The sequence below is a fragment of the Microchirus variegatus genome (genome assembly GCF_963457635.1).
Source record: "Microchirus variegatus genome assembly, chromosome: 17".
NCBI lineage: Eukaryota > Metazoa > Chordata > Actinopteri > Pleuronectiformes > Soleidae > Microchirus > Microchirus variegatus.
The window spans coordinates 4,342,450-4,364,837 of NC_139818.1; the positions used below are offsets into that span (position 1 = coordinate 4,342,450).

Sequence of the window (22,388 nt, forward strand, 5' to 3'; positions counted from 1 at the left end):
TTAACCTGTAGGGAGGAGCAAACAGAGGAGTTTTCGATGGGGATGGTGAAACTTGGAGTGTCATTAGTGATTTTAAGGAGGGCTGTTTCTGTACTGTGACGTGGGCGAAATCCAGACTGGAACTGTTCATAAAGGTTATTGTTATGGAGATGCACATGTACCTGTGAAGCCACTGCTTTTTCCAGAATCTTGGAGAGAAATGGTAGGTTGGAGATCGGTCGTAGATTGTTGAAGTCACTGGAGTCTAAACCGGGTTTCTTAAGTATAGGTGTAACAGCAGCAGATTTAAGTGTGGACGGTACAGAACCAGATCCTGTGTATATTTTCATTGAAGAATAACATTAGGGAGTTGCAGTGAACTGAGGAGTAAAACTGTGGAGGAAGTGAAGTCGGACGTAGTGTGTTGTTGAGGACTGAGAACAGGGCTCGAGTATTTCCATTACAAACACATGGAGGTCATGTAACAACATATGGACATGAGCTGTGCAAAGTATGATGCTGCTGAAATGAAGCAGAGTGAAATTACAGAGGTTTTAGTAAAGAGATGTCTAGACGTTCTCTCTTTTGGCACAGTTAGGCACCATCCGTGCCATTTGAGATTTCTTAGGTACCAAATTATTAAAAACCCATTTGATTTTATTTATATGTCACTACAGGTCTAAAAAGAACTATGATAACTCGCTGTAAATCGATGCCCCCTGTGCGGTGCGTAATCACAACTCTGACGTCTTCAGTTACGCAGCGCCATAAAAGCGCCGGTAAAATCAGACCCCGGTCCCAAAATACGTGTGAATTACTTCGTTATTGAGTCAAAAGGACATAAATTCATATGACACATTTGTGCTGACATTTGCCCTTCTCTAATCAGAACGATCTAATGTCGCACTGTTATGATCAATCAGACTTTGTTCCCTAAGCATGCTGGAAAGTGTAGTTCTTCATTAGAAGTTGTTTTGTTCCGGTGGAAATAACTTGTTTTGATAAACAGCAAAGGTAAGACAACATTTCTGCTTGTATTTCTTGAAAGTAAGTTGTCGTTTTGCTCTTATTTTGGGGCTGGATCCGTGAATCTTGGTCGTAGAGTGATAAAAATGGTACTGCTGGAATCTGTAGATTCTCCACTGTCCAGTCGACACGCTGATGCTCCGGTGCCGCTTTTCAATTTGTGTGCTGTAACGTTTTTTTTCGCTCCTGCTGGTTTGATCCGTCTGTGTTTTAACTGTGTTTGGTGAATATAAGAATGGTTTATATGAGCTTTTAGTTGAGTTTCTGACCTTTCTGTCGGTATGCAGCATGTCTGTGTTTGTTAAAGTTAGACATGGTTTTATGATGCTTTTGTCGCTGCGTCTGACGCTGCCCCCGGTATCGGGGGCAACCGTTAAGAGGAGCAAGTGAATTCAGCAGGGAATGGAGGCCATGATTGTAATGGGTAACCAGTTGATCAGGAGGGGATGAATAACTGAGGCTGGGGAGGCTGTTAATGCCTGTGGTGAGATCTGCTAAATTAATATTTTTGATGTTTCCAAAAGAAATAAGCCGAGACTGCTTAACTTTCGATAGTGTTAAGGTAGCGTTGAAAGATATTAACAAGTGATCAGAAATGGGAAGTTCATCAGCAGAACAGATAGAGGGAGTGATGCCAGAGCAGCAGTCGAGATCTAAGATATGGCCTTTAGAGTGGGTAGGGAAATTAACATACTGTTTAAAATCAAGGCAGGATGTAAAATCCTTGGAGAGGGTTTGGTTGGGATTGTCCATATGGATGTTAAAATCACCAAGCAGAATTATATTGGAGTAGAGTGAGGTAAGATGGGTGAAAAGAGCAGAAAAGTCATCAACAAAATCCTTATTTGGCTTAGGTGGACGGTAGACAGTGACTAAAACAGTTGGAGTTGGACCATTCAGTTGAAGAGCCATGGATTCAAAAGATGAATATGCCGTCAGTTTGACAGACGAGATCTTCCAGGTCTTGCGAAGACCTCCTCCTCTTCCGGTGAGACGGAGTTGACTGGAGTAAACAAACCCAGGTGGCATAGCTTCATTGAGCTGGGAAAAATCATTAGGTTGTTTCCACAGTTAGGCATAAAAAGTCATATTTGCGGTCGAGGAGAACGGATGTTAAGTAAACCTACTTTGATGTCACAATGGTCAATGGATGAGCTAACGTTAGCCGCCACTCGGTCGACAGCGGTTCGTGGACCAAATGGAGTTTATGGCAGTAGAGTGATCAATGTGGTAGCTTTGTCGGGAACCACGGTGGGTGTATTTCCGACAGAAGCGCAGAATCATTGGCTGACTATGGATTTAACATGATAGTCCAGAGGAAAACAAACCTTACCCTCGAAGACTAGAAAAACTAATCTATGGTCATAATGTAGTGCAATAGTTGCACTGAATAAAGCTGTTCCATCGAGTTTTAATTCTTCAAGTAAATTTCAGAAGTCTACGAAGTTTCTCGTTCATCTTCAGTAGTTAGTTGTAGGCAACTGGACTAGCTTGAGTTAGGTTTGAAGACATTTTACCTTGCATTCAAGAGGCTTCTTCAGTTCTGGAACTGAAGCCAACAGCGAACTACTTAAGATGTCAGTCCTTCTTTAAACTTAACAAGTAAACACATGGGGTGGGGCAGCTCAGTGTGTAGTGACATCATGTTCACAAGTTCAACTCCACCCCTGACAAGTTGTACTCAATTCCCTTGTAAATCTCTTTGGATAAAAGCCTCTGCTAAATTACATGTAATGTCATGTATATTGCTAGTTGCAGACTCCTCAAGATGGTTGACAAAATAGAAAAAAATTGCCATGATAACCTGGATGTCATGTTTGCACTGTCAGCCAGAACCAGAGTCAATAAAACCCACTATTCGGCATTTGACCTGAGAGCAGCTTTACAGAGAAAACCATTCGCAACTACAGTCATTTTGGGCAGCCATGTGGCAAAAGGAAAAGGAAGGGGACTTACTAGAGGGTCACTGACTCAACATCTGGCATGGGTCAAGAGCTGGGATACCCCTGAGCAAGGCACCCTTCCCACATTGGGAAATGTTAATTACTGATGTGTAATAAGGATAGGTTAAATACAGAGGTTGATATCAATATCACTAATTGGTATGTTCGCAACAACTTACCTCTGTTCTTACTCCTTTTCCCCCAGCCTGCCACCCAGCATTGACTCCCAACAGAGAAGGATATGTCATTGTTTACATCCAAACACACAGGCTGGACAATATCACTGAAGCTGACTGTTTTAGCCAGCTGCAGCACAGCAATATTAGAGCCTGTCAGTTCACTCAACTTAATTTTCACAACGGCCAGAGACATGTCAAACTTGTCAGATCCGTTAATATGTCGGTGGCCCAGGAACACAGTCCAGTCAAGGACATTTGGATTTGAGCTGTGAGGAAGAGAAAACCATTATTAGAAAAAGAAAATCCAGGTGTTATAGTTATACAGTGTTAATCTTAAATGAAATAATTCAAACAGGTGTATTTTTACGAGAAGCATTGGTCACTAGTGAGGACAAAGTTATCTGTAATGAGGGTTCCTGCACAAGTGTAGGCCCCATTTTTGTAGAGACTGGCAATCCAAGGCCACATGCCTCCAGAGACAACACCACTGTTATCTACGGCACGACGATTCTCTGGTGCATTGCCACACACTGCTCCTAAATGGCAAAATTTGATGAATGAAGAAAAAAAATTAAGAGGGAGAAGAAGAAAATGTGGAAACACCGTAAATTTTTTATTTAATTTTTTTTCATTTTATTTAAGTTTATATTATTTTTAGCATGTCACTCACTTTCAGGACTAAATGCAACTTGATCAGTAGTATTTGGCCTTGTTGTTAAAGGAGTTGCTGAAGAATGTGAGAGACCAGGACAGGTGTGGCTGCTATCAGTGTCCCAACCACTAGAACTGAACTGCACAAAACCTGGCTCATCAGAGCGGATCAGGGAGTTGATCCAGGGCTGGTAACTGGACACTCTGGAGTAGACTCCTGGCAAATTGGGTCGAGCGCAACCAAAACCAAAACTAACTATTCCAGACTGGACCCAGACAGAGCCCTGTTTGCTTACCATTGGTCCACCTGAGTCACCCTGAGGACGTGGAGAAGATTAAAGGTTTCACAAAGTCTTTTACACATTCATCAATGAGTGACAAATGAAAAGAATCAGCTTACCTGACATGAGTCTTTGCCTCCCACCAGAACACCAGCACAGATCATGCTGTCTGTGATTGTACCAACACCATTGAGACAGTTACACTGTCTATTTCCCAGAACTGGAACCTCCACTTCTTGCAGAGTTTCAGGGAATGGTAGGGACACTGAGAGAGACCAAAAGAGAGAGATAGTTTGTACACTCAGTTTCTATACTTTATATATCAGTTAAAAGGCACTCTTGTCAGCAACAAGAAGACTCACCTCCCTCATTGACTGCACCCCAGCCAGTGACCCAGCTATTTGTACCATTGTTGAACACACTGCCACTGGCTGCCAGACACACAGGTCTGATATAGTCTGTGAATGTGACTGGTGAGGAGAGTCTGAGCAGAGCAATGTCATTGTTGTTGGTGTCACCATCATAGTTTGGGTGTAAAATGATTCTGGCAACAGTTCTGGACACTTCATTTGGGTTTGTGCCCTGGAGGTTCTGACGACCAAGAGAAACCTCCCATCCGGATGTGCTTGTACTGAAATGATGACAAACATGCATACGTTTGACGTTGAAACACATTGCTAAAGAGCAGACACAAACACATAGTAATTGACATTCTCATATCGTAGGTACCCACCTGGAAAAGCAGTGAGCAGCAGACATGACCCACTCTCTGTTGATCAGGGAACCACCACAAACATGGCCACCGAAGCTCTGCAGACTAACCTGCCAAGGCCAACTCCCAGGTGGAGCATCTTCACCTCCGACTATCCTGTTATTCAGGGGAGTGATGCCACACACTGGAAACAATAGAGCAAAATACAGTGACTCCTACAGTAATTGCACAGTTCTGGATCAAACAGCAGGGTTGTTGCGATCAGAATACTTACATTCAGCACTTGATGTAACAGATCCTGGCTCTGTGGTTGTAGCACTGGGTTCTGCAGTATTGGTACTAGTCCCAGAAGCAGTAGTAGTAGTACTAAGAGGTGATGGGAGACCAGGACAGGTGTGGCTGCTATCAGTGTCCCAACCACTAGAACTGAACTGCACAAAACCTGGCTCATCAGAGCGGATCAGGGAGTTGATCCAGGGCTGGTAACTGGACACTCTGGAGTAGACTCCTGGCAAATTGGGTCGAGCGCAACCAAAACCAAAACTAACTATTCCAGACTGGACCCAGACAGAGCCATGTTTGCTTACCATTGGACCTCCTGAGTCACCCTGAGGACGTGGAGAAGATTAAAGGTTTCACAAAGTCCTTTACACATTCAGCAATGAGTGACAAATGAAAAGAAGCAGCTTACCTGACATGAGTCTTTGCCTCCCACCAGAACACCAGCACAGATCATGTTGTCTGTGATTGTACCAACACCATTGAGACAGTTACACTGTCTATTTCCCAGAACTGGAACCTCCACTTCTTGCAGAGTTTCAGGGAATGGTAGGGACACTGAGAGAGACCAAAAGAGAGAGATAGTTTGTACACAGTTTCTATACTTTATATATCAGTTAAAAGGCACTCTTGTCAGCAACAAGAAGACTCACCTCCCTCATTGACTGCACCCCAGCCAGTGACCCAGCTATTTGTACCATTGTTGAACACACTGCCACTGGCTGCCAGACACACAGGTCTGATATAGTCTGTGAATGTGACTGGCGAGGAGAGTCTGAGCAGAGCAATGTCATTGTTGTTGGTGTCACCATCATAGTTTGGGTGTAAAATGATTCTGGCAACAGTTCTGGACACTTCATTTGGGTTTGTGCCCTGGAGGTTCTGACGACCAAGAGAAACCTCCCATCCAGATGTGCTTGTACTGAAATGATGACAAACATGCATACGTTTGACATTGAAACACATTGCTAAAGAGCAGACACAAACACATAGTAATTGACCTTCTCATATCGTAGGTACCCACCTGGAAAAGCAGTGAGCAGCAGACATGACCCACTTTCTGTTGATCAGGGAACCACCACAAACATGGCCACCGAAGCTCTGCAGACTAACCTGCCAAGGCCAACTCCCAGGTGGAGCATCTTCACCTCCGACTATCCTGTTATTCAGGGGAGTGATGCCACACACTGGAAACAACAGAGCAAAATACAGTGACTCCTTCAGTAATTGCACAGTGCTGGATCAAACAGCAGGGTTGTTGTGATCAGAACACTTACATTCAGCACTTGATGCAACAGATCCTGGCTCTGTGGTTGTAGCACTGGGTTCTGCAGTATTGGTACTAGGCCCAGAAGCAGAAGTAGTAGTACTAAGAGGTGGTGGGAGACCAGGACAGGTGTGGCTGCTATCAGTGTCCCAACCGCTAGAACTGAACTGCACAAAACCTGGCTCATCAGAGCGGATCAGGGAGTTGATCCAGGGCTGGTAACTGGACACTCTGGAGTAGACTCCTGGCAAATTGGGTCGAGCGCAACCAAAACCAAAACTAACTATTCCAGACTGGACCCAGACGGAGCCCTGTTTGCTTACCATTGGTCCTCCTGAGTCACCCTGAGGACGTGGAGAAGATTAAAGGTTTCACAAAGTCTTTTACACATTCAGTAATGAGTGACAAATGAAAAGAGGCAGCTTACCTGACATGAGTCTTTGCCTCCCACCAGAACACCAGCACAGATCATGTTGTCTGTGATTGTACCAACACCATTGAGACAGTTACACTGTCTATTTCCCAGAACTGGAACCTCCACTTCTTGCAGAGTTTCAGGGAATGTTAGGGACACTGAGAGAGACCAAAAGAGAGAGATAGTTTGTACACTCAGTTTCTATACTTTATATATCAGTTAAAAGGCACTCTTGTCAGCAACAAGAAGACTCACCTCCCTCATTGACTGCACCCCAGCCAGTGACCCAGCTATTTGTACCATTGTTGAACACACTGCCACTGGCTGCCAGACACACAGGTCTGATATAGTCTGTGAATGTGACTCGCGAGGAGAGTCTGAGCAGAGCAATGTCATTGTTGTTGGTGTCACCATCATAGTTTGGGTGTAAAATGATTCTGGCAACAGTTCTGGACACTTCATTTGGGTTTGTGCCCTGGAGGTTCTGACGACCAAGAGAAACCTCCCATCCGGATGTGCTTGTACTGAAATGATGACAAACATGCATACGTTTGACGTTGAAACACATTGCTAAAGAGCAGACACAAACACATAGTAATTGACATTCTCATATCGTAGGTACCCACCTGGAAAAGCAGTGAGCAGCAGACATGACCCACTCTCTGTTGATCAGGGAACCACCACAAACATGGCCACCGAAGCTCTGCAGACTAACCTGCCAAGGCCAACTCCCAGGTGGAGCATCTTCACCTCCGACTATCCTGTTATTCAGGGGAGTGATGCCACACACTGGAAACAATAGAGCAAAATACAGTGACTCCTACAGTAATTGCACAGTTCTGGATCAAACAGCAGGGTTGTTGTGATCAGAACACTTACATTCAGCACTTGATGCAACAGATCCTGGCTCTGTGGTTGTAGCACTGGGTTCTGCAGTATTGGTACTAGTCCCAGAAGCAGTGGTAGTAGTACTAAGAGGTGGTGGGAGACCAGGACAGGTGTGCCTGCTATCACTGTCCCCACAACTGGAACTGAATTGCACAAAACCTGGCTCATCAGAGCAGATCAGGGAGGTGATCCAGGGCTGGTAACTGGACACTCTGGAGTAGACTCCTGGCAAATTGGGTCGAGCGCAACCAAAACCAAAACTAACTATTCCAGACTGGACCCAGACAGAGCCCTGTTTGCTTACCATTGGTCCACCTGAGTCACCCTGAGGACGTGGAGAAGATTAAAGGTTTCACAAAGTCTTTTACACATTCAGCAATGAGTGACAAATGAAAAGAAGCAGCTTACCTGACATGAGTCTTTGCCTCCCACCAGAACACCAGCACAGATCATGCTGTCTGTGATTGTACCAACACCATTGAGACAGTTACACTGTCTATTTCCCAGAACTGGAACCTCCACTTCTTGCAGAGTTTCAGGGAATGGTAGGGACACTGAGAGAGACCAAAAGAGAGAGATAGTTTGTACACTCAGTTTCTATACTTTATATATCAGTTAAAAGGCACTCTTGTCAGCAACAAGAAGACTCACCTCCCTCATTGACTGCACCCCAGCCAGTGACCCAGCTATTTGTACCATTGTTGAACACACTGCCACTGGCTGCCAGACACACAGGTCTGATATAGTCTGTGAATGTGACTGGTGAGGAGAGTCTGAGCAGAGCAATGTCATTGTTGTTGGTGTCACCATCATAGTTTGGGTGTAAAATGATTCTGGCAACAGTTCTGGACACTTCATTTGGGTTTGTGCCCTGGAGGTTCTGACGACCAAGAGAAACCTCCCATCCGGATGTGCTTGTACTGAAATGATGACAAACATGCATACGTTTGACGTTGAAACACATTGCTAAAGAGCAGACACAAACACATAGTAATTGACATTCTCATATCGTAGGTACCCACCTGGAAAAGCAGTGAGCAGCAGACATGACCCACTCTCTGTTGATCAGGGAACCACCACAAACATGGCCACCGAAGCTCTGCAGACTAACCTGCCAAGGCCAACTCCCAGGTGGAGCATCTTCACCTCCGACTATCCTGTTATTCAGGGGAGTGATGCCACACACTGGAAACAATAGAGCAAAATACAGTGACTCCTACAGTAATTGCACAGTTCTGGATCAAACAGCAGGGTTGTTGCGATCAGAATACTTACATTCAGCACTTGATGTAACAGATCCTGGCTCTGTGGTTGTAGCACTGGGTTCTGCAGTATTGGTACTAGTCCCAGAAGCAGTAGTAGTAGTAGTACTAAGAGGTGATGGGAGACCAGGACAGGTGTGGCTGCTATCAGTGTCCCAACCACTAGAACTGAACTGCACAAAACCTGGCTCATCAGAGCGGATCAGGGAGTTGATCCAGGGCTGGTAACTGGACACTCTGGAGTAGACTCCTGGCAAATTGGGTCGAGCGCAACCAAAACCAAAACTAACTATTCCAGACTGGACCCAGACAGAGCCATGTTTGCTTACCATTGGACCTCCTGAGTCACCCTGAGGACGTGGAGAAGATTAAAGGTTTCACAAAGTCCTTTACACATTCAGCAATGAGTGACAAATGAAAAGAAGCAGCTTACCTGACATGAGTCTTTGCCTCCCACCAGAACACCAGCACAGATCATGTTGTCTGTGATTGTACCAACACCATTGAGACAGTTACACTGTCTATTTCCCAGAACTGGAACCTCCACTTCTTGCAGAGTTTCAGGGAATGGTAGGGACACTGAGAGAGACCAAAAGAGAGAGATAGTTTTTACACTCAGTTTCTATACTTTATATATCAGTTAAAAGGCACTCTTGTCAGCAACAAGAAGACTCACCTCCCTCATTGACTGCACCCCAGCCAGTGACCCAGCTATTTGTACCATTGTTGAACACACTGCCACTGGCTGCCAGACACACAGGTCTGATATAGTCTGTGAATGTGACTGGCGAGGAGAGTCTGAGCAGAGCAATGTCATTGTTGTTGGTGTCACCATCATAGTTTGGGTGTAAAATGATTCTGGCAACAGTTCTGGACACTTCATTTGGGTTTGTGCCCTGGAGGTTCTGACGACCAAGAGAAACCTCCCATCCGGATGTGCTTGTACTGAAATGATGACAAACATGCATACGTTTGACGTTGAAACACATTGCTAAAGAGCAGACACAAACACATAGTAATTGACATTCTCATATCGTAGGTACCCACCTGGAAAAGCAGTGAGCAGCAGACATGACCCACTCTCTGTTGATCAGGGAACCACCACAAACATGGCCACCGAAGCTCTGCAGACTAACCTGCCAAGGCCAACTCCCAGGTGGAGCATCTTCACCTCCGACTATCCTGTTATTCAGGGGAGTGATGCCACACACTGGAAACAATAGAGCAAAATACAGTGACTCCTACAGTAATTGCACAGTTCTGGATAAAACAGCAGGGTTGTTGCGATCAGAATACTTACATTCAGCACTTGATGTAACAGATCCTGGCTCTGTGGTTGTAGCACTGGGTTCTGCAGTATTGGTACTAGTCCCAGAAGCAGTAGTAGTAGTACTAAGAGGTGATGGGAGACCAGGACAGGTGTGGCTGCTATCAGTGTCCCAACCACTAGAACTGAACTGCACAAAACCTGGCTCATCAGAGCGGATCAGGGAGTTGATCCAGGGCTGGTAACTGGACACTCTGGAGTAGACTCCTGGCAAATTGGGTCGAGCGCAACCAAAACCAAAACTAACTATTCCAGACTGGACCCAGACAGAGCCATGTTTGCTTACCATTGGACCTCCTGAGTCACCCTGAGGACGTGGAGAAGATTAAAGGTTTCACAAAGTCCTTTACACATTCAGCAATGAGTGACAAATGAAAAGAAGCAGCTTACCTGACATGAGTCTTTGCCTCCCACCAGAACACCAGCACAGATCATGTTGTCTGTGATTGTACCAACACCATTGAGACAGTTACACTGTCTATTTCCCAGAACTGGAACCTCCACTTCTTGCAGAGTTTCAGGGAATGGTAGGGACACTGAGAGAGACCAAAAGAGAGAGATAGTTTGTACACTCAGTTTCTATACTTTATATATCAGTTAAAAGGCACTCTTGTCAGCAACAAGAAGACTCACCTCCCTCATTGACTGCACCCCAGCCAGTGACCCAGCTATTTGTACCATTGTTGAACACACTGCCACTGGCTGCCAGACACACAGGTCTGATATAGTCTGTGAATGTGACTGGCGAGGAGAGTCTGAGCAGAGCAATGTCATTGTTGTTGGTGTCACCATCATAGTTTGGGTGTAAAATGATTCTGGCAACAGTTCTGGACACTTCATTTGGGTTTGTGCCCTGGAGGTTCTGACGACCAAGAGAAACCTCCCATCCAGATGTGCTTGTACTGAAATGATGACAAACATGCATACGTTTGACATTGAAACACATTGCTAAAGAGCAGACACAAACACATAGTAATTGACCTTCTCATATCGTAGGTACCCACCTGGAAAAGCAGTGAGCAGCAGACATGACCCACTTTCTGTTGATCAGGGAACCACCACAAACATGGCCACCGAAGCTCTGCAGACTAACCTGCCAAGGCCAACTCCCAGGTGGAGCATCTTCACCTCCGACTATCCTGTTATTCAGGGGAGTGATGCCACACACTGGAAACAACAGAGCAAAATACAGTGACTCCTTCAGTAATTGCACAGTGCTGGATCAAACAGCAGGGTTGTTGTGATCAGAACACTTACATTCAGCACTTGATGCAACAGATCCTGGCTCTGTGGTTGTAGCACTGGGTTCTGCAGTATTGGTACTAGGCCCAGAAGCAGAAGTAGTAGTACTAAGAGGTGGTGGGAGACCAGGACAGGTGTGGCTGCTATCAGTGTCCCAACCACTAGAACTGAACTGCACAAAACCTGGCTCATCAGAGCGGATCAGGGAGTTGATCCAGGGCTGGTAACTGGACACTCTGGAGTAGACTCCTGGCAAATTGGGTCGAGCGCAACCAAAACCAAAACTAACTATTCCAGACTGGACCCAGACGGAGCCCTGTTTGCTTACCATTGGTCCTCCTGAGTCACCCTGAGGACGTGGAGAAGATTAAAGGTTTCACAAAGTCTTTTACACATTCAGTAATGAGTGACAAATGAAAAGAAGCAGCTTACTTGACATGAGTCTTTGCCTCCCACCAGAACACCAGCACAGATCATGTTGTCTGTGATTGTACCAACACCATTGAGACAGTTACACTGTCTATTTCCCAGAACTGGAATCTCCACTTCTTGCAGAGTTTCAGGGAATGGTAGGGACACTGAGAGAGACCAAAAGAGAGAGATAGTTTGAACACTCAGTTTCTATACTTTATATATCAGTTAAAAGGCACTCTTGTCAGCAACAAGAAGACTCACCTCCCTCATTGACTGCACCCCAGCCAGTGACCCAGCTATTTGTACCATTGTTGAACACACTGCCACTGGCTGCCAGACACACAGGTCTGATATAGTCTGTGAATGTGACTGGTGAGGAGAGTCTGAGCAGAGCAATGTCATTGTTGTTGGTGTCACCATCATAGTTTGGGTGTAAAATGATTCTGGCAACAGTTCTGGACACTTCATTTGGGTTTGTGCCCTGGAGGTTCTGACGACCAAGAGAAACCTCCCATCCAGATGTGCTTGTACTGAAATGATGACAAACATGCATACGTTTGACATTGAAACACATTGCTAAAGAGCAGACACAAACACATAGTAATTGACCTTCTCATATCGTAGGTACCCACCTGGAAAAGCAGTGAGCAGCAGACATGACCCACTTTCTGTTGATCAGGGAACCACCACAAACATGGCCACCGAAGCTCTGCAGACTAACCTGCCAAGGCCAACTCCCAGGTGGAGCATCTTCACCTCCGACTATCCTGTTATTCAGGGGAGTGATGCCACACACTGGAAACAACAGAGCAAAATACAGTGACTCCTTCAGTAATTGCACAGTGCTGGATCAAACAGCAGGGTTGTTGTGATCAGAACACTTACATTCAGCACTTGATGCAACAGATCCTGGCTCTGTGGTTGTAGCACTGGGTTCTGCAGTATTGGTACTAGGCCCAGAAGCAGAAGTAGTAGTACTAAGAGGTGGTGGGAGACCAGGACAGGTGTGCCTGCTATCACTGTCCCAACCGCTAGAACTGAACTGCACAAAACCTGGCTCATCAGAGCGGATCAGGGAGTTGATCCAGGGCTGGTAACTGGACACTCTGGAGTAGACTCCTGGCAAATTGGGTCGAGCGCAACCAAAACCAAAACTAACTATTCCAGACTGGACCCAGACGGAGCCCTGTTTGCTTACCATTGGTCCTCCTGAGTCACCCTGAGGACGTGGAGAAGATTAAAGGTTTCACAAAGTCTTTTACACATTCAGTAATGAGTGACAAATGAAAAGAGGCAGCTTACCTGACATGAGTCTTTGCCTCCCACCAGAACACCAGCACAGATCATGTTGTCTGTGATTGTACCAACACCATTGAGACAGTTACACTGTCTATTTCCCAGAACTGGAACCTCCACTTCTTGCAGAGTTTCAGGGAATGTTAGGGACACTGAGAGAGACCAAAAGAGAGAGATAGTTTGTACACTCAGTTTCTATACTTTATATATCAGTTAAAAGGCACTCTTGTCAGCAACAAGAAGACTCACCTCCCTCATTGACTGCACCCCAGCCAGTGACCCAGCTATTTGTACCATTGTTGAACACACTGCCACTGGCTGCCAGACACACAGGTCTGATATAGTCTGTGAATGTGACTGGCGAGGAGAGTCTGAGCAGAGCAATGTCATTGTTGTTGGTGTCACCATCATAGTTTGGGTGTAAAATGATTCTGGCAACAGTTCTGGACACTTCATTTGGGTTTGTGCCCTGGAGGTTCTGACGACCAAGAGAAACCTCCCATCCGGATGTGCTTGTACTGAAATGATGACAAACATGCATACGTTTGACGTTGAAACACATTGCTAAAGAGCAGACACAAACACATAGTAATTGACATTCTCATATCGTAGGTACCCACCTGGAAAAGCAGTGAGCAGCAGACATGACCCACTCTCTGTTGATCAGGGAACCACCACAAACATGGCCACCGAAGCTCTGCAGACTAACCTGCCAAGGCCAACTCCCAGGTGGAGCATCTTCACCTCCGACTATCCTGTTATTCAGGGGAGTGATGCCACACACTGGAAACAATAGAGCAAAATACAGTGACTCCTACAGTAATTGCACAGTTCTGGATCAAACAGCAGGGTTGTTGCGATCAGAATACTTACATTCAGCACTTGATGTAACAGATCCTGGCTCTGTGGTTGTAGCACTGGGTTCTGCAGTATTGGTACTAGTCCCAGAAGCAGTAGTAGTAGTACTAAGAGGTGATGGGAGACCAGGACAGGTGTGGCTGCTATCAGTGTCCCAACCACTAGAACTGAACTGCACAAAACCTGGCTCATCAGAGCGGATCAGGGAGTTGATCCAGGGCTGGTAACTGGACACTCTGGAGTAGACTCCTGGCAAATTGGGTCGAGCGCAACCAAAACCAAAACTAACTATTCCAGACTGGACCCAGACAGAGCCATGTTTGCTTACCATTGGACCTCCTGAGTCACCCTGAGGACGTGGAGAAGATTAAAGGTTTCACAAAGTCCTTTACACATTCAGCAATGAGTGACAAATGAAAAGAAGCAGCTTACCTGACATGAGTCTTTGCCTCCCACCAGAACACCAGCACAGATCATGTTGTCTGTGATTGTACCAACACCATTGAGACAGTTACACTGTCTATTTCCCAGAACTGGAACCTCCACTTCTTGCAGAGTTTCAGGGAATGGTAGGGACACTGAGAGAGACCAAAAGAGAGAGATAGTTTGTACACTCAGTTTCTATACTTTATATATCAGTTAAAAGGCACTCTTGTCAGCAACAAGAAGACTCACCTCCCTCATTGACTGCACCCCAGCCAGTGACCCAGCTATTTGTACCATTGTTGAACACACTGCCACTGGCTGCCAGACACACAGGTCTGATATAGTCTGTGAATGTGACTGGCGAGGAGAGTCTGAGCAGAGCAATGTCATTGTTGTTGGTGTCACCATCATAGTTTGGGTGTAAAATGATTCTGGCAACAGTTCTGGACACTTCATTTGGGTTTGTGCCCTGGAGGTTCTGACGACCAAGAGAAACCTCCCATCCAGATGTGCTTGTACTGAAATGATGACAAACATGCATACGTTTGACATTGAAACACATTGCTAAAGAGCAGACACAAACACATAGTAATTGACCTTCTCATATCGTAGGTACCCACCTGGAAAAGCAGTGAGCAGCAGACATGACCCACTTTCTGTTGATCAGGGAACCACCACAAACATGGCCACCGAAGCTCTGCAGACTAACCTGCCAAGGCCAACTCCCAGGTGGAGCATCTTCACCTCCGACTATCCTGTTATTCAGGGGAGTGATGCCACACACTGGAAACAACAGAGCAAAATACAGTGACTCCTTCAGTAATTGCACAGTGCTGGATCAAACAGCAGGGTTGTTGTGATCAGAACACTTACATTCAGCACTTGATGCAACAGATCCTGGCTCTGTGGTTGTAGCACTGGGTTCTGCAGTATTGGTACTAGGCCCAGAAGCAGAAGTAGTAGTACTAAGAGGTGGTGGGAGACCAGGACAGGTGTGGCTGCTATCAGTGTCCCAACCACTAGAACTGAACTGCACAAAACCTGGCTCATCAGAGCGGATCAGGGAGTTGATCCAGGGCTGGTAACTGGACACTCTGGAGTAGACTCCTGGCAAATTGGGTCGAGCGCAACCAAAACCAAAACTAACTATTCCAGACTGGACCCAGACAGAGCCCTGTTTGCTTACCATTGGTCCACCTGAGTCACCCTGAGGACGTGGAGAAGATTAAAGGTTTCACAAAGTCTTTTACACATTCATCAATGAGTGACAAATGAAAAGAATCAGCTTACCTGACATGAGTCTTTGCCTCCCACCAGAACACCAGCACAGATCATGCTGTCTGTGATTGTACCAACACCATTGAGACAGTTACACTGTCTATTTCCCAGAACTGGAACCTCCACTTCTTGCAGAGTTTCAGGGAATGGTAGGGACACTGAGAGAGACCAAAAGAGAGAGATAGTTTGTACACTCAGTTTCTATACTTTATATATCAGTTAAAAGGCACTCTTGTCAGCAACAAGAAGACTCACCTCCCTCATTGACTGCACCCCAGCCAGTGACCCAGCTATTTGTACCATTGTTGAACACACTGCCACTGGCTGCCAGACACACAGGTCTGATATAGTCTGTGAATGTGACTGGTGAGGAGAGTCTGAGCAGAGCAATGTCATTGTTGTTGGTGTCACCATCATAGTTTGGGTGTAAAATGATTCTGGCAACAGTTCTGGACACTTCATTTGGGTTTGTGCCCTGGAGGTTCTGACGACCAAGAGAAACCTCCCATCCGGATGTGCTTGTACTGAAATGATGACAAACATGCATACGTTTGACGTTGAAACACATTGCTAAAGAGCAGACACAAACACATAGTAATTGACATTCTCATATCGTAGGTACCCACCTGGAAAAGCAGTGAGCAGCAGACATGACCCACTCTCTGTTGATCAGGGAACCACCACAAACATGGCCACCGAAGCTCTGCAGACTAACCTGCCAAGGCCAACTCCCAGGTGGAGCATCTTCACCTCCGACTATCCTGTTATTCAGGGGAGTGATGCCACACACTGGAAACAATAGAGCAAAATACAGTGACTCCTACAGTAATTGCACAGTTCTGGATCAAACAGCAGGGTTGTTGCGATCAGAATACTTACATTCAGCACTTGATGTAACAGATCCTGGCTCTGTGGTTGTAGCACTGGGTTCTGCAGTATTGGTACTAGTCCCAGAAGCAGTAGTAGTAGTACTAAGAGGTGATGGGAGACCAGGACAGGTGTGGCTGCTATCAGTGTCCCAACCACTAGAACTGAACTGCACAAAACCTGGCTCATCAGAGCGGATCAGGGAGTTGATCCAGGGCTGGTAACTGGACACTCTGGAGTAGACTCCTGGCAAATTGGGTCGAGCGCAACCAAAACCAAAACTAACTATTCCAGACTGGACCCAGACAGAGCCATGTTTGCTTACCATTGGACCTCCTGAGTCACCCTGAGGACGTGGAGAAGATTAAAGGTTTCACAAAGTCCTTTACACATTCAGCAATGAGTGACAAATGAAAAGAAGCAGCTTACCTGACATGAGTCTTTGCCTCCCACCAGAACACCAGCACAGATCATGTTGTCTGTGATTGTACCAACACCATTGAGACAGTTACACTGTCTATTTCCCAGAACTGGAACCTCCACTTCTTGCAGAGTTTCAGGGAATGGTAGGGACACTGAGAGAGACCAAAAGAGAGAGATAGTTTGTACACTCAGTTTCTATACTTTATATATCAGTTAAAAGGCACTCTTGTCAGCAACAAGAAGACTCACCTCCCTCATTGACTGCACCCCAGCCAGTGACCCAGCTATTTGTACCATTGTTGAACACACTGCCACTGGCTGCCAGACACACAGGTCTGATATAGTCTGTGAATGTGACTGGCGAGGAGAGTCTGAGCAGAGCAATGTCATTGTTGTTGGTGTCACCATCATAGTTTGGGTGTAAAATGATTCTGGCAACAGTTCTGGACACTTCATTTGGGTTTGTGCCCTGGAGGTTCTGACGACCAAGAGAAACCTCCCATCCAGATGTGCTTGTACTGAAATGATGACAAACATGCATACGTTTGACATTGAAACACATTGCTAAAGAGCAGACACAAACACATAGTAATTGACCTTCTCATATCGTAGGTACCCACCTGGAAAAGCAGTGAGCAGCAGACATGACCCACTTTCTGTTGATCAGGGAACCACCACAAACATGGCCACCGAAGCTCTGCAGACTAACCTGCCAAGGCCAACTCCCAGGTGGAGCATCTTCACCTCCGACTATCCTGTTATTCAGGGGAGTGATGCCACACACTGGAAACAACAGAGCAAAATACAGTGACTCCTTCAGTAATTGCACAGTGCTGGATCAAACAGCAGGGTTGTTGGGATCAGAACACTTACATTCAGCACTTGATGCAACAGATCCTGGCTCTGTGGTTGTAGCACTGGGTTCTGCAGTATTGGTACTAGGCCCAGAAGCAGAAGTAGTAGTACTAAGAGGTGGTGGGAGACCAGGACAGGTGTGGCTGCTATCAGTGTCCCAACCACTAGAACTGAACTGCACAAAACCTGGCTCATCAGAGCGGATCAGGGAGTTGATCCAGGGCTGGTAACTGGACACTCTGGAGTAGACTCCTGGCAAATTGGGTCGAGCGCAACCAAAACCAAAACTAACTATTCCAGACTGGACCCAGACGGAGCCCTGTTTGCTTACCATTGGTCCTCCTGAGTCACCCTGAGGACGTGGAGAAGATTAAAGGTTTCACAAAGTCTTTTACACATTCAGTAATGAGTGACAAATGAAAAGAGGCAGCTTACCTGACATGAGTCTTTGCCTCCCACCAGAACACCAGCACAGATCATGTTGTCTGTGATTGTACCAACACCATTGAGACAGTTACACTGTCTATTTCCCAGAACTGGAACCTCCACTTCTTGCAGAGTTTCAGGGAATGGTAGGGACACTGAGAGAGACCAAAAGAGAGAGATAGTTTGTACACTCAGTTTCTATACTTTATATATCAGTTAAAAGGCACTCTTGTCAGCAACAAGAAGACTCACCTCCCTCATTGACTGCACCCCAGCCAGTGACCCAGCTATTTGTACCATTGTTGAACACACTGCCACTGGCTGCCAGACACACAGGTCTGATATAGTCTGTGAATGTGACTGGCGAGGAGAGTCTGAGCAGAGCAATGTCATTGTTGTTGGTGTCACCATCATAGTTTGGGTGTAAAATGATTCTGGCAACAGTTCTGGACACTTCATTTGGGTTTGTGCCCTGGAGGTTCTGACGACCAAGAGAAACCTCCCATCCAGATGTGCTTGTACTGAAATGATGACAAACATGCATACGTTTGACGTTGAAACACATTGCTAAAGAGCAGACACAAACACATAGTAATTGACCTTCTCATATCGTAGGTACCCACCTGGAAAAGCAGTGAGCAGCAGACATGACCCACTTTCTGTTGATCAGGGAACCACCACAAACATGGCCACCGAAGCTCTGCAGACTAACCTGCCAAGGCCAACTCCCAGGTGGAGCATCTTCACCTCCGACTATCCTGTTATTCAGGGGAGTGATGCCACACACTGGAAACAGCAGAGCAAAATACAGTGACTCCTTCAGTAATTGCACAGTGCTGGATCAAACAGCAGGGTTGTTGTGATCAGAACACTTACATTCAGCACTTGATGCAACAGATCCTGGCTCTGTGGTTGTAGCACTGGGTTCTGCAGTATTGGTACTAGTCCCAGAAGCAGTGGTAGTAGTACTAAGAGGTGGTGGGAGACCAGGACAGGTGTGCCTGCTATCACTGTCCCCACAACTGGAACTGAATTGCACAAAACCTGGCTCATCAGAGCAGATCAGGGAGGTGATCCAGGGCTGGTAACTGGACACTCTGGAGAAGACTCCTGGCAAATTGGGTCGAGCGCAACCAAAACCAAAACTAACTATTCCAGACTGGACCCAGACAGAGCCCTGTTTGCTTACCATTGGTCCACCTGAGTCACCCTGAGGACGTGGAGAAGATTAAAGGTTTCACAAAGTCTTTTACACATTCATCAATGAGTGACAAATGAAAAGAATCAGCTTACCTGACATGAGTCTTTGCCTCCCACCAGAACACCAGCACAGATCATGCTGTCTGTGATTGTACCAACACCATTGAGACAGTTACACTGTCTATTTCCCAGAACTGGAACCTCCACTTCTTGCAGAGTTTCAGGGAATGGTAGGGACACTGAGAGAGACCAAAAGAGAGAGATAGTTTGTACACTCAGTTTCTATACTTTATATATCAGTTAAAAGGCACTCTTGTCAGCAACAAGAAGACTCACCTCCCTCATTGACTGCACCCCAGCCAGTGACCCAGCTATTTGTACCATTGTTGAACACACTGCCACTGGCTGCCAGACACACAGGTCTGATATAGTCTGTGAATGTGACTGGTGAGGAGAGTCTGAGCAGAGCAATGTCATTGTTGTTGGTGTCACCATCATAGTTTGGGTGTAAAATGATTCTGGCAACAGTTCTGGACACTTCATTTGGGTTTGTGCCCTGGAGGTTCTGACGACCAAGAGAAACCTCCCATCCGGATGTGCTTGTACTGAAATGATAACAAACATGCATACGTTTGACGTTGAAACACATTGCTAAAGAGCAGACACAAACACATAGTAATTGACCTTCTCATATCGTAGGTACCCACCTGGAAAAGCAGTGAGCAGCAGACATGACCCACTCTCTGTTGATCAGGGAACCACCACAAACATGGCCACCGAAGCTCTGCAGACTAACCTGCCAAGGCCAACTCCCAGGTGGAGCATCTTCACCTCCGACTATCCTGTTATTCAGGGGAGTGATGCCACACACTGGAAACAATAGAGCAAAATACAGTGACTCCTGCAGTAATTGCACAGTTCTGGATCAAACAGCAGGGTTGTTGCGATCAGAATACTTACATTCAGCACTTGATGTAACAGATCCTGGCTCTGTGGTTGTAGCACTGGGTTCTGCAGTATTGGTACTAGTCCCAGAAGCAGTAGTAGTAGTACTAAGAGGTGATGGGAGACCAGGACAGGTGTGGCTGCTATCAGTGTCCCAACCACTAGAACTGAACTGCACAAAACCTGGCTCATCAGAGCGGATCAGGGAGTTGATCCAGGGCTGGTAACTGGACACTCTGGAGTAGACTCCTGGCAAATTGGGTCGAGCGCAACCAAAACCAAAACTAACTATTCCAGACTGGACCCAGACGGAGCCCTGTTTGCTTACCATTGGTCCTCCTGAGTCACCCTGAGGACGTGGAGAAGATTAAAGGTTTCACAAAGTCTTTTACACATTCAGCAATGAGTGACAAATGAAAAGAGGCAGCTTACCTGACATGAGTCTTTGCCTCCCACCAGAACACCAGCACAGATCATGTTGTCTGTGATTGTACCAACACCATTGAGACAGTTACACTGTCTATTTCCCAGAACTGGAACCTCCACTTCTTGCAGAGTTTCAGGGAATGGTAGGGACACTGAGAGAGACCAAAAGAGAGAGATAGTTTGTACACTCAGTTTCTATACTTTATATATCAGTTAAAAGGCACTCTTGTCAGCAACAAGAAGACTCACCTCCCTCATTGACTGCACCCCAGCCAGTGACCCAGCTATTTGTACCATTGTTGAACACACTGCCACTGGCTGCCAGACACACAGGTCTGATATAGTCTGTGAATGTGACTGGTGAGGAGAGTCTGAGCAGAGCAATGTCATTGTTGTTGGTGTCACCATCATAGTTTGGGTGTAAAATGATTCTGGCAACAGTTCTGGACACTTCATTTGGGTTTGTGCCCTGGAGGTTCTGACGACCAAGAGAAACCTCCCATCCGGATGTGCTTGTACTGAAATGATGACAAACATGCATACGTTTGACGTTGAAACACATTGCTAAAGAGCAGACACAAACACATAGTAATTGACCTTCTCATATCGTAGGTACCCACCTGGAAAAGCAGTGAGCAGCAGACATGACCCACTCTCTGTTGATCAGGGAACCACCACAAACATGGCCACCGAAGCTCTGCAGACTAACCTGCCAAGGCCAACTCCCAGGTGGAGCATCTTCACCTCCGACTATCCTGTTATTCAGGGGAGTGATGCCACACACTGGAAACAATAGAGCAAAATACAGTGACTCCTACAGTAATTGCACAGTTCTGGATCAAACAGCAGGGTTGTTGCGATCAGAATACTTACATTCAGCACTTGATGTAACAGATCCTGGCTCTGTGGTTGTAGCACTGGGTTCTGCAGTATTGGTACTAGTCCCAGAAGCAGTAGTAGTAGTACTAAGAGGTGATGGGAGACCAGGACAGGTGTGGCTGCTATCAGTGTCCCAACCACTAGAACTGAACTGCACAAAACCTGGCTCATCAGAGCGGATCAGGGAGTTGATCCAGGGCTGGTAACTGGACACTCTGGAGTAGACTCCTGGCAAATTGGGACGAGCGCAACCAAAACCAAAACTAACTATTCCAGACTGGACCCAGACAGAGTCATGTTTGCTTACCATTGGACCTCCTGAGTCACCCTGAGGACGTGGAGAAGATTAAAGGTTTCACAAAGTCCTTTACACATTCAGCAATGAGTGACAAATGAAAAGAAGCAGCTTACCTGACATGAGTCTTTGCCTCCCACCAGAACACCAGCACAGATCATGTTGTCTGTGATTGTACCAACACCATTGAGACAGTTACACTGTCTATTTCCCAGAACTGGAACCTCCACTTCTTGCAGAGTTTCAGGGAATGGTAGGGACACTGAGAGAGACCAAAAGAGAGAGATAGTTTGTACACTCAGTTTCTATACTTTATATATCAGTTAAAAGGCACTCTTGTCAGCAACAA

The 22,388-nt window shown here is 46.1% G+C and overlaps 1 protein-coding gene across 1 annotated transcript in view; it reads right to left on the minus strand.

Annotated features, from left to right (window-relative positions):
* The window catches only part of LOC310939563 (uncharacterized protein), a gene marked incomplete at both ends in the record, with an annotated part of 30,239 nt that continues 7,851 nt past the window's right edge, over positions 1-22,388 (minus strand). Inside the window, 59 exons of the mRNA XM_083904338.1 lie at positions 1-5; positions 3,873-4,095; positions 4,179-4,324; positions 4,422-4,690; positions 4,793-4,955; positions 5,046-5,379; positions 5,463-5,608; positions 5,704-5,972; positions 6,075-6,237; positions 6,328-6,661; positions 6,745-6,890; positions 6,988-7,256; positions 7,359-7,521; positions 7,612-7,945; positions 8,029-8,174; positions 8,272-8,540; positions 8,643-8,805; positions 8,896-9,232; positions 9,316-9,461; positions 9,559-9,827; positions 9,930-10,092; positions 10,183-10,516; positions 10,600-10,745; positions 10,843-11,111; positions 11,214-11,376; positions 11,467-11,800; positions 11,884-12,029; positions 12,127-12,395; positions 12,498-12,660; positions 12,751-13,084; positions 13,168-13,313; positions 13,411-13,679; positions 13,782-13,944; positions 14,035-14,368; positions 14,452-14,597; positions 14,695-14,963; positions 15,066-15,228; positions 15,319-15,652; positions 15,736-15,881; positions 15,979-16,247; positions 16,350-16,512; positions 16,603-16,936; positions 17,020-17,165; positions 17,263-17,531; positions 17,634-17,796; positions 17,887-18,220; positions 18,304-18,449; positions 18,547-18,815; positions 18,918-19,080; positions 19,171-19,504; positions 19,588-19,733; positions 19,831-20,099; positions 20,202-20,364; positions 20,455-20,788; positions 20,872-21,017; positions 21,115-21,383; positions 21,486-21,648; positions 21,739-22,072; positions 22,156-22,301. Coding sequence (XP_083760464.1) covers positions 1-5; positions 3,873-4,095; positions 4,179-4,324; positions 4,422-4,690; positions 4,793-4,955; positions 5,046-5,379; positions 5,463-5,608; positions 5,704-5,972; positions 6,075-6,237; positions 6,328-6,661; positions 6,745-6,890; positions 6,988-7,256; positions 7,359-7,521; positions 7,612-7,945; positions 8,029-8,174; positions 8,272-8,540; positions 8,643-8,805; positions 8,896-9,232; positions 9,316-9,461; positions 9,559-9,827; positions 9,930-10,092; positions 10,183-10,516; positions 10,600-10,745; positions 10,843-11,111; positions 11,214-11,376; positions 11,467-11,800; positions 11,884-12,029; positions 12,127-12,395; positions 12,498-12,660; positions 12,751-13,084; positions 13,168-13,313; positions 13,411-13,679; positions 13,782-13,944; positions 14,035-14,368; positions 14,452-14,597; positions 14,695-14,963; positions 15,066-15,228; positions 15,319-15,652; positions 15,736-15,881; positions 15,979-16,247; positions 16,350-16,512; positions 16,603-16,936; positions 17,020-17,165; positions 17,263-17,531; positions 17,634-17,796; positions 17,887-18,220; positions 18,304-18,449; positions 18,547-18,815; positions 18,918-19,080; positions 19,171-19,504; positions 19,588-19,733; positions 19,831-20,099; positions 20,202-20,364; positions 20,455-20,788; positions 20,872-21,017; positions 21,115-21,383; positions 21,486-21,648; positions 21,739-22,072; positions 22,156-22,301 — 13,145 coding nt within the window. The remainder of the gene's footprint in view (positions 6-3,872; positions 4,096-4,178; positions 4,325-4,421; positions 4,691-4,792; positions 4,956-5,045; positions 5,380-5,462; positions 5,609-5,703; positions 5,973-6,074; positions 6,238-6,327; positions 6,662-6,744; positions 6,891-6,987; positions 7,257-7,358; positions 7,522-7,611; positions 7,946-8,028; positions 8,175-8,271; positions 8,541-8,642; positions 8,806-8,895; positions 9,233-9,315; positions 9,462-9,558; positions 9,828-9,929; positions 10,093-10,182; positions 10,517-10,599; positions 10,746-10,842; positions 11,112-11,213; positions 11,377-11,466; positions 11,801-11,883; positions 12,030-12,126; positions 12,396-12,497; positions 12,661-12,750; positions 13,085-13,167; positions 13,314-13,410; positions 13,680-13,781; positions 13,945-14,034; positions 14,369-14,451; positions 14,598-14,694; positions 14,964-15,065; positions 15,229-15,318; positions 15,653-15,735; positions 15,882-15,978; positions 16,248-16,349; positions 16,513-16,602; positions 16,937-17,019; positions 17,166-17,262; positions 17,532-17,633; positions 17,797-17,886; positions 18,221-18,303; positions 18,450-18,546; positions 18,816-18,917; positions 19,081-19,170; positions 19,505-19,587; positions 19,734-19,830; positions 20,100-20,201; positions 20,365-20,454; positions 20,789-20,871; positions 21,018-21,114; positions 21,384-21,485; positions 21,649-21,738; positions 22,073-22,155; positions 22,302-22,388) is intronic.